We start from the raw sequence: 16,018 nt of genomic DNA on the forward strand, positions 1-16,018 counted from the left end.
TTCTTGACATATCTAAATCCTACCCATCCTTCAAAATCCAGTTCAATTAAATCAATCTAGCAAATATTTTCTGGACTCTTACTGTATGCCCATGCCTGGGGTAAGCTGAGAGATTCAGAAATAAACGGAACAGGTGGAGGTTCTGTCCTTAAATGAGCTCCCAGGAGGGTCAGGGAAACAGGCAACAGATTATTTTGCTTCATTGTGGTTAGAGCCCTCATAAGGGTGTGATGGAAGGCCATCCAAGGCTGCCTGAGGAGTGGGGAGGTGGGCAGATCATGGCGGGTAGGGAGAGATAAGGAGGAAGTTAAACAAAGCTCCATGGAAGAGGTGAGTGTAGTTAGAATGTAAAACAAGTGGTTGCTGGGGTAGAGGATGGCCACGTTATGAAGGATACTGAACATCACACTAAGGAATTTGCCCTTGATGCTAAAAGCCATGAAAATTTACTACTTTGCCACAAGGCACAAGGGTGGGACATGATCAGATCTGTGTTGTAAGAAGAGCCAATGTGGCTAATGGGGAGAATGATGGAGAGATAGGAGGGTAGTGAAGGAGTGAAGGAGATCTCCTACAGGAAGCTTTCCTTGACAACTATATCCCACCTTCACTTCCCCTCTTCTGCCCCCCACCTCTACACCGCCCTATGCTCCTGGGGGCTGGAACATCCCTGAAAACAAATGCTCAGTGAGCTTGGGATATCTGGTATGTGTATGTGGAAAGGGGAGTGGAGCAGTGATCATGGCTAAAGCTTGAAGATAGTGGTGCTGTTTCAGGCACAGGCCTCTCTGGGATATGTCCAGGCACCAGGCAAACCAACCAGGAGGGAGGAGACACTGAAAGGCTTCAACAGCAGCAGCAGCTACTTGGCCAATGGACAAATGCCAGTTCAGCAAACACTGAGAGCGTCCTGAATAAGGTTGAGCCTAGATGCTTAGATGCTTGTTCGATTTTTTAATCTGTAAAATGGCTTTCATCAAACCTACCTCATCAGATTATTAAGAGGCTCAAATAAGAGAATGCATATATAGTCCCTGGCACATAGTAAGAACTCACCTTTTTCTTCCACTTTTCCTCATATAAATCAAGTAGGTGATAGTCTTTCAAACTGACAGTGGAGGAAACATTCAGAGAGGGTCAGTGACAGCTGAGGTCAGACAGTTCGGAAAAGGCTCAATCAGGACAAATTCAGACTGTTGCTGACACGTCTAGCTGTCATCAACCTGGCACACTGCTCTATTACCTCATCTAATTCTCACAACAACACTATAATGTGGATATTCCTAAAACCATTTTACAGATGAGGAAACAGACTCAGGACTGTATGGTGGGGAAGTGCCCAAATCACCAGAGAATTAAAGGCCAGTTAGAGCACCTCAAGTTTCAGGCACTGGGGGGTAGTCTAGAGGCAGGGAGAAGAGACCCAGCCTCAGGGAATGGTACTTAGAGCCAAAGGAACAGACAAGGGGTTAAGACCGGCAACAGGGGCCAGGAGCAGGCATGTGTGGGTTGGAGCTAGACAAAGAGCATCACGTGAAGCCCCAAGGAAGAAAACCTAAATCCAGTTATCAAAACTAAATGGGAGTGGTTCTTTCAGTAACAATTAGTTTTACTAATTGTTCATTTGCCCTGGGACTTTAAAGGCCGGGGTGGGGTGGGGTGGGGTGGCAGAATTCAAGTCAAGAAAACTATTTTTTTTAGAATAAGACACCTTCTCTGTAGACTTAGACCCCCAGGAGTGAGCACGATATCTCTGGGTCCCCCACCATTACCCAACCCAGGGCCTGTCACAGAGGGGGCCTAGGCTGAGTAAATGAACAAGAGTGGATGCATGCAAAAGGGCTCTGGCAAGTTAATCAAATTTGGGCCTTTGTTTCCCCGAATTAACAGTATATAGTGATTAAGGGAATGGCCTCAGGTGCCAGACTCGAATCCTGGTTTCTGACACTAGCTGTGTGAGTAGGTAACTCATCTTCTCTGTTTTCCATTGGTGAAATGGAGATATTAATAGTATCTACCTCATAGGGCTTTTATCAGGATTAAATGGGATAGCATAAAAAAGTAGAAAAGTGCCTGGGACACCGGGGGTGCTCAAAATGTGCTAATTATTACTGTGGGGATTTAAACGGGAAAAATGTGATGGTAACGGTGTCTAGGTCAGATGTCCTCCACCTGCTGCAGATGCTCTGACAATCCCCCATTGTAACTGTAGGAGGGATTACTGGTCCCTTCATTCTTTTTCCCCGTTGAGGTAGGATGGTCTTTACAAAGGTAGCCAAGAGTCCCCCTCAGATTCCTTTAGGGGGTCAGTCAGGGTGGGGAAGGAACCCTGGCTGCGGGCTGGTTTCTGGGGATCAGCCCTCTCATGGTGAAGAGAGACCAGGACTAGGGTGGGGTTGGGGGGCAGGAGATCCGCTCTCTGCATTTCGACAGGCGGGACAGGGCGCCCTCTCCTGATCAAAGGTGGGAATAGCTGTGGCCCAGAGTTTCTCCGGTGGGCCCCATGGGATCTCGTTCTCTGTGAGGCACTCTTCCCTTTGCTGAAATGCCCCGATTGGGCTCTGGGGAGCAAAGTTTGGGGAAGGGGCGCCGAGGCTGGGGCCAAACTGGTTTAAGGTTTAAGAAGTGCGAAACTGGATAATTTCGTCTAGGTTGGGGTGGGAGGTGGGTAGAGACTGGGGTCAGGAAATGAGAGAATTCGAGGTCCTGTTGAATTAATTTTATGTTCTTTCAACAGGTGATGGAACGCAGCCGAGAGGTAAGTGACAAGGTGGCTGATCCAACGTGTCAGACCCAGGTGTCCAGTGCTCTTCCGGCTGCCCCCATGCAGCCGGAATTAGTGGGGCTGACCAGTGCTGGATCGGCGTGGCATGAGGGGACGCCAGATTAAGGGGGACAGCCCGGAGTCCCGGGCCGCAGAAGCGGGGAGGGGCCAGCAGAGGATCTGGGTGCTGTTTCCTTCCCAAGTTCCGCCCCAAGCGCGCCGGCCCCGCCCCCGCCGTTCCCGCTCCGACCCGCCCCCCACCGCTCGCCCCCCGGACCCGGCCTGGGCTTCCCCCGGGTGCTCCCTGCTCTCGGACTGCGCCGGCGCGGCCTCCTCGCCGCTACGGCCTGGGTGAGTATGGAGATGGGTGTGCTGGACTGCCGGGCAGCCCCACTTGGGGGAGCTCGGCCACTCGGTCTGGCCTCCGCGGGGCCCGGCCCCGGGCTGTGGGGATCCTGGTGTCTGTCCAGGACCTGCTGCTGTGCCCGCTGGGGTAGCTGACCCCTTTCCCCTCTGCTCCCTGACAGGGCCCCATGTTCCAGAGTGAGCTCTCCCTTCTTCACCCCGCCGGCACTCCTGGTCCAGATTCTTCCTTAGGTGCCCCAGGAGAGAGGTGCCGGGGACCTGCAACCCTTTAGATTAGTTTCAAATCCCAACTCTGCCAGCTATTAGCCTGTGACCTTGAGCAAATGTTAACCTCCCTGAGCCTCACTTGCCTCTTCTGTAAAATGGAAATATACAGGCTATAGTTAGCGCCTACCTCATAGAGTTGTAGTGAGGATTAAAAGAAACAATGTATATCTAGTACTAAGCAGGGTGCCTAGTACTCAGAAGGCACCCAGTAAGTGTGGATTTGGATTGGAGGCTGAGAAGATCTTTGAGGATCTTTGGAAATAAGGTAGGGATACTCCTAAGAAAGCAGTTTCCAGTTAAGTGGTAACTGTGTGGAAGTTAGAGTTGACTGGGGCTGGACAGCTGCCCTTCAGATAGTGAGCTCCCTGTCCTGAAGCCTGGGAGAGTAGAATGACCTAGTTGGTATGGCCTTATTAGTCATCCAAACCACAAGATCCCCATGTTGTACAACTGTGAAAACAGGCCCAGAGTGGTTAGGTGACTTGCCCAAGGTCACACAGCTAAAAGAGAGGTTAGGCATACCTCCAACAAGTGGAACAGACTGTTCCTCAAACCTTATCAACCCCTGTCTTGGGCACTGCCTAGTCATTCCCTGAGGATCTGGTCTTTGGTTTGGGGGTCCCAGTGATTCCTGAGGGATCCAGAGCAGCTGGCTTCAGGAAGGGATGTTGGAAGGGGGGACTAGTACCATTGCAACCACAGAATCTGGGTTGGGCTGGGTGGGGAAGGTCTTTGGGGATGATCCAAGGACTGTAGGAATGTGCTTGATTTGGGAGGGCCACCAGAGCCACTTCCACCGCTCCTGGGAAACCCCCGGCCCGCAGAAGGAGGAACAAGGTTGAGCAGTTGGGGCAGGCTGCCTGATGGAGCCTGGCAGAGAGGTGGGTGGAGGAAGATGGATGAGAGGCATATCCACCTGGCTTGTTCCAGATGCCATGAGGCCAGCCTCCTGGAGGTCAGAGTTCTTCCTGAGGGCGGTACTAGGAGAGAGTCCTGAGGGCGGGGCCAGGAAGAGCTAGGACTTGATCTCCAGGCAAGGTCCTGGAGTCCAGAAGGGCAGGTTCTTTATGTATCCGGAGCCAGCCCTAGTTTGGCAACTAGAAGCCTAAATTCTGAGGATGGCTTTCCCTCAGGTTCAGCATATGGCTTTGAGGAAAGACCTTCCTCTCTCTGTGTCTTGGTTCCTCTGTCTTTAAAATGGGAACAGGGCTGACTGACTCACTTATATAAGATTTGGTTTTTTAGTTTTTTTCCTCCTATGGACAGGTACCCCTTCACTTTTCCCTCCTAACCTGACCTAACCTGACCTCTCTGCCCAGAGCTCTGGCCCAGAGAGCAAAGGGTCAAGGAAGGTGAGAGCTGCAGTTTGTGACACTGTGAGCCCCACATCTGCCCACTGCTGGCTCTTCCTTCTATTTGCTATGTGACCCTGAGCAGGGTCCTGCCCCTCTCTTGGCCTCAACTTCCCCTTCTATACACTGAGGGGGTCCGGGCTAGGATTGCTGGTATATACTTGGCTAGTAGTTAGTGCATGACCTCATATCCTCATCTGAGTGGGGGAGTGCAGTGGGAGGAGCCCAGTCCTCAGGAGCCCTTACCTAGTCTCCAGAGGGGAGCGGTCAGGCCCCTGGGCACTGGGAAGCCTCCAGAAGCTGACCAGGCAGCTCTCTCTAGCAAACAGCAAGCCCAGGCTAGCACCAGGCCTGATTCTGCAAAGCCTTTCACCCTCAGAGCACGTGAGGCAGCGGGCGGGGACAGGCAGGGGGTTGAGGTTCTGCTGGCTTCCATGGAGTCCTTGCTGCTGTGGACTGTGGTGCAGGCACACAGAGCACACAGAGCTGGGAAGGGATTGAAGGGGCAGAAGCACCCCGGGCCGGTGGGTGAAGCAGTGAGAGCTGATAGGAGGCCCTGAAACATGGAGGTTCCAAGGCCTGGGGGAGGAGATGGGCCATTCTGTTCACTGGGAGGTTTTAGGATTGGTTCCTGAAACAAGAGAGACTAGTTCAACCGGCTCCTGTAGTACTAGGCCTGTCAAGCCAGGCCTAGGGATGAGAAGTTTTCCCAATCTATTCCGGCTTCATCTTAGCACAGATTTGGTTCATTGTCTTTCCTCTGAAATTGAGGGTGAATGTTCTCATGGGATTCTCAGTCCATCTTCCTCATCCAAGGCAGTAGCTGTCCAAGTTTAGGGGTTAGGTGGCTTCCTTCTCAGACTCTCCACCCCATAGCATAGCTAAGCTGAGGACTGAGCACAAGGGCTAGCTTCACCACTGAGTCCCAACCTCACTACCTTGGGCCCTGACAGCACACCACTCCATCCCCAGGTCTGACAAGATGTACGAGGTCCCACTGCCACTGGATCGGGATGGGACCCTGGTCCGGCTCCGCTTCACCCTGGTGGCCCTGGTCACAGTCTGCTGTCCACTTGTCGCCTTCCTCTTCTGCGTCCTCTGGTCCCTGCTCTTCCACTTCAAGGAGACTACGGCCACACACTGTGGGGTAGGGCTTGTGGAGGGGGGCACTGATACCTCATGTTCAGGCCCAATCAGATCTATTTTGGATCCTGATTCTGTTGTAACAGGATTAGCCATCAAACATACTGGGCTGCTGGGGGGATGCCTGCAAATTGAGGTCCCAAGGAATAGTCTCCCTCCACCTTCAACAGAGGTCATTGGGGGCCAGGGTCCCTGAAGTTGGGCAGCCCCAGAACCCCGAACCCAATCCTTCGTTCATAGAGGGGCAGATTCAGCAGCCCCAGGGTTTTCTGGGGGACAGAGAAAAAAACTGGGCTAGAGGGCATTTGGGGCTTTTTAGTGGGGCACCGTGGGCTGTGCCTGTCCCTACGGGAATGTGATTATGTATATGTGCATGTGTTAACTGTGTGGGACATGACTATAATGGCTTTGAGTGGGCTATGTGTGTGAGAGAGACTATATCTGTGTCTGTCTGGTTGGGGACCTGATTATGTGTGTGTACATGTGTTTTCTGGGGTAGGTCCCATGACCTCTGAGGTTCCATAGGTGACCATACACCCTCTTGGACAGGGATATAGGGTGCTGGGCCAGGAAGAAAGTTGTGAGAGTTCTTTCTCTGTATGTTATGGGTGTAAATGGGGTGAGACCTGTGTGGACCTTTGTTATCCTGCTAGTTCATCCACTGACTCTGTATATTACCTGAATTTCAGAGGCTGAGCCTCAGTTTCCCCATGTCTATCAGGGTTGCTAATTCCTGTCCTCCTCCTTCTCAGGGTTAGTGTAGTGCTCCAGGTGGAGGAAATAAGAAAGTGGTTTGGGAAATGTGAAAGGGGAGGAGCAGAAGGAGGAAGAGGAAAAGGAGATTGTCAAGTTGGAAGACAGGGCAGGAGAGGAAGTTAGCCAAGGGTCTCTAGGTGGGAAAGAGGCAGAGCCTGGACATGGACCCTTGAACTAGACTCACGGAGAGCTCAGGAGGCCCCCAATCAGCTGAGCTTCCACCTTCCTATAAAGAGCATTTGCTTGAGAAAAAGGGGTACAACCAGGAGTGGGATCTGGCTGGCAAGCATGGGGGCCCACTTCTTTTGTTCATATGACTTCAAGTTTTCCCTCTTCTTGATTTGTCAGTGGGTAGATGTGGACCTTGAGTTGTGGGCAGCCAGCCTGGTGAGACTCAGGGCTGGGAGCTATCAGAAAGAACAGGACTGGAAGAAAAGGGGGTGACCAGGTGATCAGAGGGGGAAGATCAGAAAGGATCTATCCAACAGCCTCTCCTGACCTAGTTCTCACCTTAGATAATGCATCAAATGTTCTATTACCCTGGCCAACTCCTATTCATCCTGCAAAACCCTTCTCATATGTCTCCTCCTCCAAAAAGCTTTCTGCAGCCTCCATGGGGCAAGCTTAATCACTCCCTCCTCTGGGTGCCCATAGTTCCAGGTGTTCTCTCTGATATAGTTCTATCACATTATATTTGTGTCTCTCTTCCCTACTAGGCTGGGAGCTCCTTGAAGATGGGCACTGCATCTGAATCAGAAAGTATTTGTTGAGGGACTTCCCTGGTGGTCCAGTGGTTACGACTTTGTGCTTCCACTGCAGGGGGCACGGGTTTGATCCCTGGTCGGGGAACTAAGGTCCCGCATGCCACACAGCGCGGCCAGGGGAAAAAAAAAGTATTTGTTGAATAAATGGATAGGACTCCACCCCCCCAACACACACACACACACACACACACACACACACACACACACACATCAGCCCTGGGAAAAGGAAGGCAGGATATAATGCAGTCATAGTCCATACAGAGAATTATAATATTTGTATGGCATATGGAGTTAGACGGAGTAGGCTGTTTGCTCTGGTCCTCGTGGCTGGCTCCAAATGATAATGGGATCAGTAACCTCAGCATACTTATAACCCATTCTCAACATACTAGATAGGGAGCTAAGGCATAGGTAGCTGCTGGAAGGGTACCTGGCCTCTCTGGGGCAAGACTAGGCCTAGTGACCCCAGGGGTATTTTGTCCCTACTCCCTGGGACTACTATGATGGATACACCTGGGAATTTTCACATATACTCTGAATTTTTCACCCAGAGAATCCCAGGAATGGCCAACTGAGGAATGAAAGAAGTAGCCTTAGTCTATAATTACCAATAGATGACATTGCCTCTGCTTGCACATCCCCAGTGATGGAGAGCTTCTTTCCTTCTCAGGCAGCTGATTCTGAGGAGACTTAGTAACTAACAATTAGCAAGCTCTTTTTTTTTTTTTTTTTTTTTTTTTGCGGTACGCGGGCCTCTCACTGTTGTGGCCTCTCCTGTTGCGGAGCACAGGCTCCAGATGCGCAGGCTCAGAGGCCATGGCTGACGGGCCCAGCCGCTCCATGGCATGGGGGATCTTCCCGGACTGGGGCATGAACCCGTGTCCCCTGCATTGGCAGGCGGACTCTCAACCACTGTGCCACCAGGGAATCCCAGCAAGCTCTTTCTTATAGTGAGCATATACCCTCTTTCTCGTGAATCTCTGTCCTGGCTCTGGCTCTGCTTTGGGACCCTTGGAGCTACTTTTTCTACCTGGCTTCCAGCCAGCCCTGCAGAGATGGGAAGGCAGTAATGGCGGGGGAGGAGGGTCCCCTGAGTTTACTTTTCTCAGGTAGCATAGCTCCAGTTCCTTCAGGCAATCCTTACAAGACATGTGCCCTGGACTTGGCCCAGTTGATCACTGTTCTCTCCTAGGCCCTGATCTGGGCATAGGACTTCATATGGCCTGGGAAGTACAGCCCAAATCAGGACTGTTCTATTCCTATTACTGGCTGTTAGACCTCTGTTAATGCAGCCTGAGCTGCCACTAGTTGTTTCTGCACAGGTACAGGCTGGACACTGATACCTCATATTCAGGCCTGTCTAGATCTCTTTTGGACCGTGAATCTACTGTTTAAGATTAGCTAGCTCTCTGATGGGGCCCAACAAACATATTCAGTCCTGCTCCAACAGAAAGGGGCTAAATCCTATTCTGCTTTCTCCCTTTCCCTTCCCAGAAACCTGCCTACATGCCTGGACCCAACCCTCAGAAAGGTCCCCACCGCCATGTCTGGCAAAGGGATCTGCTGTGGGCCAACCTTGGCCTCTATCATTCTTACCTTTGCAGAGTGTTCTGGGATTTATGACATGGCCTTGTTGGTCGTGGGAATGCTGTGTGCCCGGGGAAGGCGTGGAGATCCGGGCTCTGTGGGCGGGAGGCAGGCCCTTGGGAACTGGGGGTGGGACCCTCCAGTCTTAGAGCAGTCTCAGTCTGGCTAGAGCCCTCAACCCAAGCCCCGGATCCTTCAGCACCCAGTGTGAGTGTTGCATAGTGCGCCTACCCCCACCCTGATTCCCTGATGCTGAGCTGGACTAGTAGACTAGGGTTCCCTTAATGGAGGGAGGTCTGAGTCCCCAGGGGAGATTTGGTCCTAGGCCTTTTAATACAAATCTGCCCTCCAGAAGGAAGCCCAGCGTGAAGGGTCACGGTGGTGGTGGTCGGTGCAGTGGGGGTGGGGGAGGGAGTTCTCTGCCCAGAGGGAGAGGAAGCAGAAGAAGCCCAGCTGCCTCAGTCTGGGTCTGTCCTTGCTGGGTCTGGCCCAGCACAGGAGACTCAACCTGAGTGGAGAAGGTTCCCATGACCCTCAGTTCCCGAAAATCTTGGATGGGGTGACATGGTCTTCTCAGAGAGGAAGGAGATAGAGGGACTCTGGTATCTTGGGGTCAGGGTACTGCTGGCCTGAAGCTTGGATCATTCTGAGCCTGGGGGTGGGATGGCTGGTAGCCTGTGGTCCCATTGAAATAGGTTATGGGGCCCTCCCACTGTTCCTAGTTGAACTTGGGTGAAGAGCAGGAATGTGGTCAGACAGGGTCAGTGGGAAGGCTTGGGTCAGTCTGAGCCAAGGTCCTTTATCTGGGTTACTTGGCCTGAAGTAAACCTTGACTTGGAGCCTTAAGCTATCAAGTGGCAAGAGGCCTTAGTCCTAATGTTTGATCCTAGCATAGTTCTGGGCCTTGGTCTTCCCTTCTGTGGAATGGGAATAATAACCCTTCCACCTCTGACCCTTCTCCTGAGTGGGTATGAGGGTAATGGGAATGAGGTGGGCTATCAGAGCTCCCATACCCAGGCCACTGGGAGCCTCTATTCTCCATACTCTTCAAGAGGTGAACCTATAGAACCAGTGTGCCAAAGGGATTCCTATGAGCTGACCCTGTCTCTCTGCTGTTCCTGCCCCATCTCCCTCTGTACCTCCTCTTCTGCACTGCTTTCCTTTTTCCTTTATGCCCTTCCTACTCTTTATACTCTGGCTCTTCCCTATACTCTGAAAAGCCAGCTCTGGAAAAGGCCCTACTTTCCTAGGCCCAGGTAACCCCACCAGGCCCCAAGTTGTGTCCCTTGCCCTGCCTGGGCACCACTCCCTACAGGATGTTCTCTGCGGCCTCCCAGCCCTTGGACCCCGATGGGACCGTGTTCCGGCTCCGCTTCACTGCCATGGTCTGGTGGGTCATCACTTTCCCCGTGTTTGGCTTCTTCTTCTGCATCATCTGGTCCCTGGTGTTCCACTTTGAGTACACAGTGGCCACTGACTGTGGGGTGAGTGCCAGGCTCCCCAGCACCTGGGTCAGGGCCAGGTCAGGAGATGGTGATAAGGGTGGAATCAGACAGTAGGAGAGAAGGCGGAGGGACAGAGAGAGGGGAGAGGGATAAAAGGATGGTGGGGGGAAAGTCAGAGCTGGGGGCAGTTTGGGGAGAGAGACTCAGGGAAAGTAGAGTCACAGTCCTCCAAGAGTAGAAGAGGATTGTAGAGGGTACAAGGGAGAAGAGGGGGCCTGGGGGAAGGGAAGAGAGTGGGAATAAGCAGGAGAGATTGCGAGAGGGAGAAGGGGGCTGAAGAAAGACCAGACTGGAAAGGAAGCCAGGACTGAGGAGGTAAGATGAGGCCAGGAGCCAGGAGAAGTAACAGGTGGCTTTAGCCCAGACTAGGGGCCTGACCTGAGAAGATGCCCAGCCCTGCCCTGGCTTCTTCTATCTTTGTTTCTCCTCTGGCAGTCTCAGGCCCCACAACCTATATCCACTCAGAGCTTTGCCAGCTAGAAACCTAGAAGGAGTTCCTGCCTCCAAGAGCAGTCCATCAAGCCTTTCTTGAGGGCCCAGGGGTGGAGGTTCTGTGTCAGGGGCATGGAATTGAACATGGACTTACCCTTAGCATCTTATTCCTCCGAGAGACAGACCTAGGCACAGACAATCACAACACTGTGAGATGAGATCCCTTCTGTGATAAAAGGGAGCACAGGGATGCGGGGCCCAGGAGAAGCACTTAAACCGGCTTGGATGTTGGAGACCTCCTTCCTGGAGGAGGGAGAATTATTGCTGTGGGGTGAAGAAGGACCTTTGTGAGTGCCAGGCGGACAACTTTTGATTTTATCCAGAGGGCAATGGGGAGCTTTGGAAAGATTTTAAGCAGGGAAGGGACACGATCAGATTTGAGCTTTAGGAAACCATTCTGGCTCCTGAGTGGAGAACAGATTCAACGGCAGGGGGCAAGCGTAGGGAGACCAGTGAGGAAGCTAGTGCAATAGCTCATGGTACAGGGGATACCAGGGCTAAGATGGGGGACTATGAGGTTAGAGAAGAGAGGATGGAGTCCAGAGAAGAGTAGCAAGTAGGATTGACAGGAATGGGAGTTTTTGTCCAGTTGGTGGGGAGGGGAAGGGGTGGTAAGGTATAAAGAAAAGTCATCCGTAATTTCAGGGGACTTTTATCTGGGGCCAGAGGAATGAACCTCTAATGGTGAAACATGAGGCTCTATGATAAGGAAGTTTTTGGACCCTCTCCCTTTATACCATGTGAATTTCTGATCTACTGCCCTGCCATAGATCCACTGAGCCATGTCTTCCAGGCCAAAGGGTTTCTATTCTTGGGGAAAGAGGTTATGTTCCCATCTCTCAGTACCCTTAGCTCTGGGCTTTTGGGGAGGTTTGTAGTGAGCTGTGTACGTGGGCTCTGATATCTCCTCATGTTGCTTCTTGTTGGCATAGTTGGTGAGTGGGGAACTTGTGTATTCGGAATGGCGGGGGTGTATATGAGTATCTGTACCTGATTAAGCATGTGTGTGTGTGTGTGTGTGTGTGTGATGAGGGAGGCAATCCCTGCTCTTAGAATCCTGCCCCCACCCTTAATTTGAGAGGAGCTTGTGAGGATGGGACAGGCAGCCACAGGGCCCTAACCCTCATCCTCCTGAGGCATCCCCCTAACTCCGTGCCATCTCTACCCTTTACCTCTTTCCCAGCATCAGTCAGGGCTCTGGGCCCTTGAATACTCTCGGCTCTCCCAGCCAAGCCTTAGATGTTGGTACTGTTCCCCTTAAAGTAGCTGAGATTGGGGCTAGAGTTTTCAAAATGAATATTCTAGAAAGTGGAGGCAACACTCCCACTAATCCTACTCAGGGGACCTACCCAGAGAGGCAGAAAAGTCAAGTAAGGAGGCTTGGAGGTCTCAGAAATGTCCAGTCAAGATATGATTCCCACCTTTCACTCATAAGTCGGCCTTGCCACGTTCAGTAGCCACATAGATCACAGCCAATTTGCAGGCTTTTCAGGAAAGTTTGTCTTCTGAAAGCCGTCGCTTGTACTCACTGCGTGCTAGACACTGCAGATGCCTTGCGTACATTATATTTAGTATTCACCGTCCCCTGCAAGGTAGGTGACGTCATCCCTATTTTGCCAATGAGGAAATCAAAGCTCAGAGAGAAGAAGTGACTTGCTCAAGGTCAGCCAGCTAATAAAGGCAGAGCTGGAAGGTAGACCCAGGTTTGTGTGGCTCCAAAGCCTCCATGTTGCCCTTCACTGATTACTCAGAGTGAATATCTGAGCCTGGTCTCAAGCTATGGTATCTCAAGCCATGGCCTCGATAGCATCACCCTCTCTCTCAGAGCTCTGCACTTAGCTTCCTCTGACAGTGCTGAGGGGAATCCATCTCCGTTTCTGTGAAGGCTTGTGAGGGCCCTGGCTGGTCCTGTCCCAGGCCCACCCCTGCCTGGTGAGCTTCCTCCATCATTGCCTGCCTTCCCAGCCACTCTGGAGACCCATTCAGCATCCCCACTGGGAGAAAGGAAGGGGTCTTCCAGAACTCCATCTCTGAAGACTTGTCCTGCCATAGTCACAGCAGGGTCATTCCCTCTCTGGGTTTCTGGGCTCTGGCACTGCTCTGGCTCTTGTTGAAGGTCTAAAAAAGTCCACGGAAAGTGTGGGCAACAGACTGGTAGATTCTGCAGTCATGGAATCTTTTAGAAATGCAGATTCTCAGGTTCCAGACCTTCTGCATTCTCACACAATTCCAGGTGACTCGTATGCATATTAAAGTTTGAGACATACTGCTCTAGGCCCCTGAGTCTAAGAGATCCTCTTCCTATTCCTGACCTTCCTGTTCCCATCGAAACTACTGTTCATCCATCCCCCATTCTCTCACCCTCCAAAATAAGCAACATCAGTCCTTGCAGCTGTGTGATATTATCTCCTTCCTCAGCTTTAAAGAATGACACTCCAGTTCCTTAAGGAATGAGGGAATTCCAGCCTTTGAGAAAGATGGATGAGAGAGACGCATAAGAACAGGGTCATTTTCTTAGACTACCCCAGGTTAGGAGCACCCATTTTCCTAAACATGACCAGAGTGAATGTATCTTCTGGCCCAGCTTCCCTAGGATCTCACAGCACCCTCTACTACCTTGGTACCCCAGACCAGAAGAACAAGTGAAGCTGGGAGCAGTCAGGAACAGCTTAGCTGGGCAGTGAATCCAGCGCTGTGCCAAGGAAGCTCAGATGCTCTGTGACTCGTTTCAGTCCTTGGGACTGAATCTGGGTTGCTGGGCTCATGAACCCTCCCACAGGACCTTATCCAGGTCACAGCCCTGTGCTGTGGGCTCAGAGAGCATCTGAACCTGCCTGTAGCTTTCCCAGCCACCTGTAGGGAGATGGAGGCGGTCCCACTATGCCCCAGCACAAACCCCAGGCTGGCTAGGGAATGAGAACCAGGCACACTGGGGACCTGGAAGGGGACCTGGAAGGACCTGGAAGGGGAGGTCTCCCTGGAGAGCTCTGGGGCTCTGAAGAAGGACATCCTGGAGGCAGGGGACTGGACCAGAGCCTTCTGAGTGTCAAGGTGATTCCACAGAGAGGAAGATCTCAAGGTGGGTGGGGCCGGCAGGGGGCTGGTGCCCAGATGGTTCACAACTCTCTAGGTGCCCAATTACCTGCCGTCGGTGAGCTCGGCCATCGGCGGAGAGGTGCCCCAGCGCTACGTATGGCGCTTCTGCATTGGCCTGCACTCAGCACCCCGCTTCTTGGTGGCCTTCGCCTACTGGAACCACTACCTCAGCTGCGCCTCCCCGTGTCCCAGCTACCGCCAGCTTTGCCGCCTCAATTTCGGCCTCAACGTCGTGGAGAACCTTGCGCTGCTAGTGCTCACCTATGTCTCCTCTTCCGAGGACTTCAGTGGGTGCCCAGACAAGGGAAGGAGGAGCAGGGAGGGGTTCCGGGAGGGGATGTCCCTGCCCCCCACCCCCACCCCCGACCTTACGATGCAGGGCTCTGGGTGCTCCCTGCGGTGCATGCTCCCAGCCCTCCTCTCTCCCTCCAGCCATCCATGAAAACGCTTTCATTGTGTTCATCGCCTCATCCCTCAGTCACATGCTCCTCACCTGCATTCTCTGGCGGCTGACCAAGAAGCACACAGTAAGTCAAGAGGTACGGTCTACTCCTAGTGGGGCTGCAGGCGGCCCAGAGGAAAATCAAGGACACTCGTACTCAGGATGCGGGTAATGGTGAGGTGGGAAATGGAGTTCTTTTGCAAACTGGGGCTGGGGCTGGGCTTGGAGACAAGTGGAGGGTGATTGATCAGAATCTGGGGCTGTGTTTGGGTAGCATGGGAAAATGGAGAATAGAAGAGGTAGTGCCTCCAAATGGGAGTAGAATGAGGGGCAGCACCCAGGCTGCAGCGGGAACACTGCATCAGGGCTGTGGTCTGTAAAAACTCTGGTGCCTCCCCCCAGCCCTGCCCCCGCCCCACCCTGTACTTTTCTTCTCCCCACAGCATCTGGAGGTGTTGGGTTGGTGGGTAACTCCAAGTAACTTTCATACTCTGTCCCCCTGAAATGGGAGGGACAGGGACCCCACTGTACCTTGGCCTCATTACACCAAATGCAGGGGTATGAAATGCCCATCATTCCTGCTGCCCCTGCCTCTGCCCCCTTCTATGACCAAAGGAGGCAAGACACAGCCCTTGGGAGTTGGGGCCAAGAGGGGAGGCTGTCCGCACATATCTAACAAGCTGCAGAGTGATCAGACAGCCCATCCCCTAGGAGCGCAAGTCCTACAACTGGAAACAGCGGCTCTTCATCATCAACTTCGTCTCCTTCTTCACGGCGCTGGCTGTGTACTTTCGGCACAACACGTATTGTGAGGCTGGAGGTGAGGCCAGGCGAGGATCCATAGGTGGTCACAGTGGCTAAGGGACAGTTGGGATGTTTTCTGTAATGTGCAGTATGGCAGTGGCAGTGGTCTTGGGGACTGCCTGCCATTGTGTTCCTTGCGTAGTGATGCAGTGGTGGTGATCTATCAAGAGGCCCCTGGGGGGTAGGGAAGGAGGCTTATCACGCCCTGTTCCTTGTGTCCTTCCCACAGTATACACCATTTTTGCCATCCTGGAGTATACTGTTGTCCTAACCAACATGGCGTTCCACATGACGGCCTGGTGGGACTTCGGGAACAAGGAGCTGCTCATTACCTCCCAGCCTGAGGAAAAACGGTTCTAAACCCTTCTCTCCTGCTGGCGAGGAGGCCCACTGCCCAGAGAAACTAGGACAGGATACCACTCTGGCCTTCCCTCACCCCCTGCGTCCTCTCTGAGCCCTACTGAAGCTGGGGTAGAGGGGAAGAAGGGAAGAAAGGCACAGGACAAGGCTTTCCCCGGCCCTACTGGCTTCTCCTTTCCCCCAGCCCACGTGAAGGCACAGGCTCCTTCAAGCAGCATCACCCGTACCTGAGAAGCCCCAAGAAGCTGAGCTGGCAGGAGAGCTCCACCATCTGGTGCTAAAAGAAGTCCTGAGGGGCTTCCCTGGTGGCGCAGTGGTTG

The 16,018-nt window shown here is 52.7% G+C and overlaps 1 protein-coding gene across 3 annotated transcripts; it reads left to right on the top strand.

The window, feature by feature from the left end:
• Positions 1-2,747: 2,747 nt before the first annotated feature.
• On the top strand, positions 2,748-15,698 carry PGAP2 (post-GPI attachment to proteins 2). Of its 3 annotated transcripts, XM_065881859.1 has the most exons (7): positions 2,748-2,758; positions 5,722-5,897; positions 10,302-10,483; positions 14,127-14,379; positions 14,525-14,631; positions 15,246-15,354; positions 15,568-15,698. In XM_065881859.1, exons 2-7 carry the CDS (start codon positions 5,732-5,734, stop codon positions 15,696-15,698), a joined length of 948 nt encoding a protein of 315 aa, XP_065737931.1. In that variant the 5' UTR covers positions 2,748-2,758; positions 5,722-5,731. The 3 variants fall into 3 exon arrangements, with proteins under 3 accessions (XP_065737931.1, XP_065737932.1, XP_065737933.1); XM_065881860.1 differs by lacking the exon at positions 10,302-10,483 and having other exon boundaries at positions 5,722-5,896; XM_065881861.1 differs by lacking the exon at positions 10,302-10,483 and having other exon boundaries at positions 5,722-5,896; positions 14,525-14,619.
• Positions 15,699-16,018: the final 320 nt, after the last annotated feature.

Source organism: Phocoena phocoena, chromosome 8 (assembly GCF_963924675.1).
Source record: "Phocoena phocoena chromosome 8, mPhoPho1.1, whole genome shotgun sequence".
In the NCBI taxonomy this organism is placed as follows: Eukaryota; Metazoa; Chordata; class Mammalia; order Artiodactyla; family Phocoenidae; genus Phocoena; species Phocoena phocoena.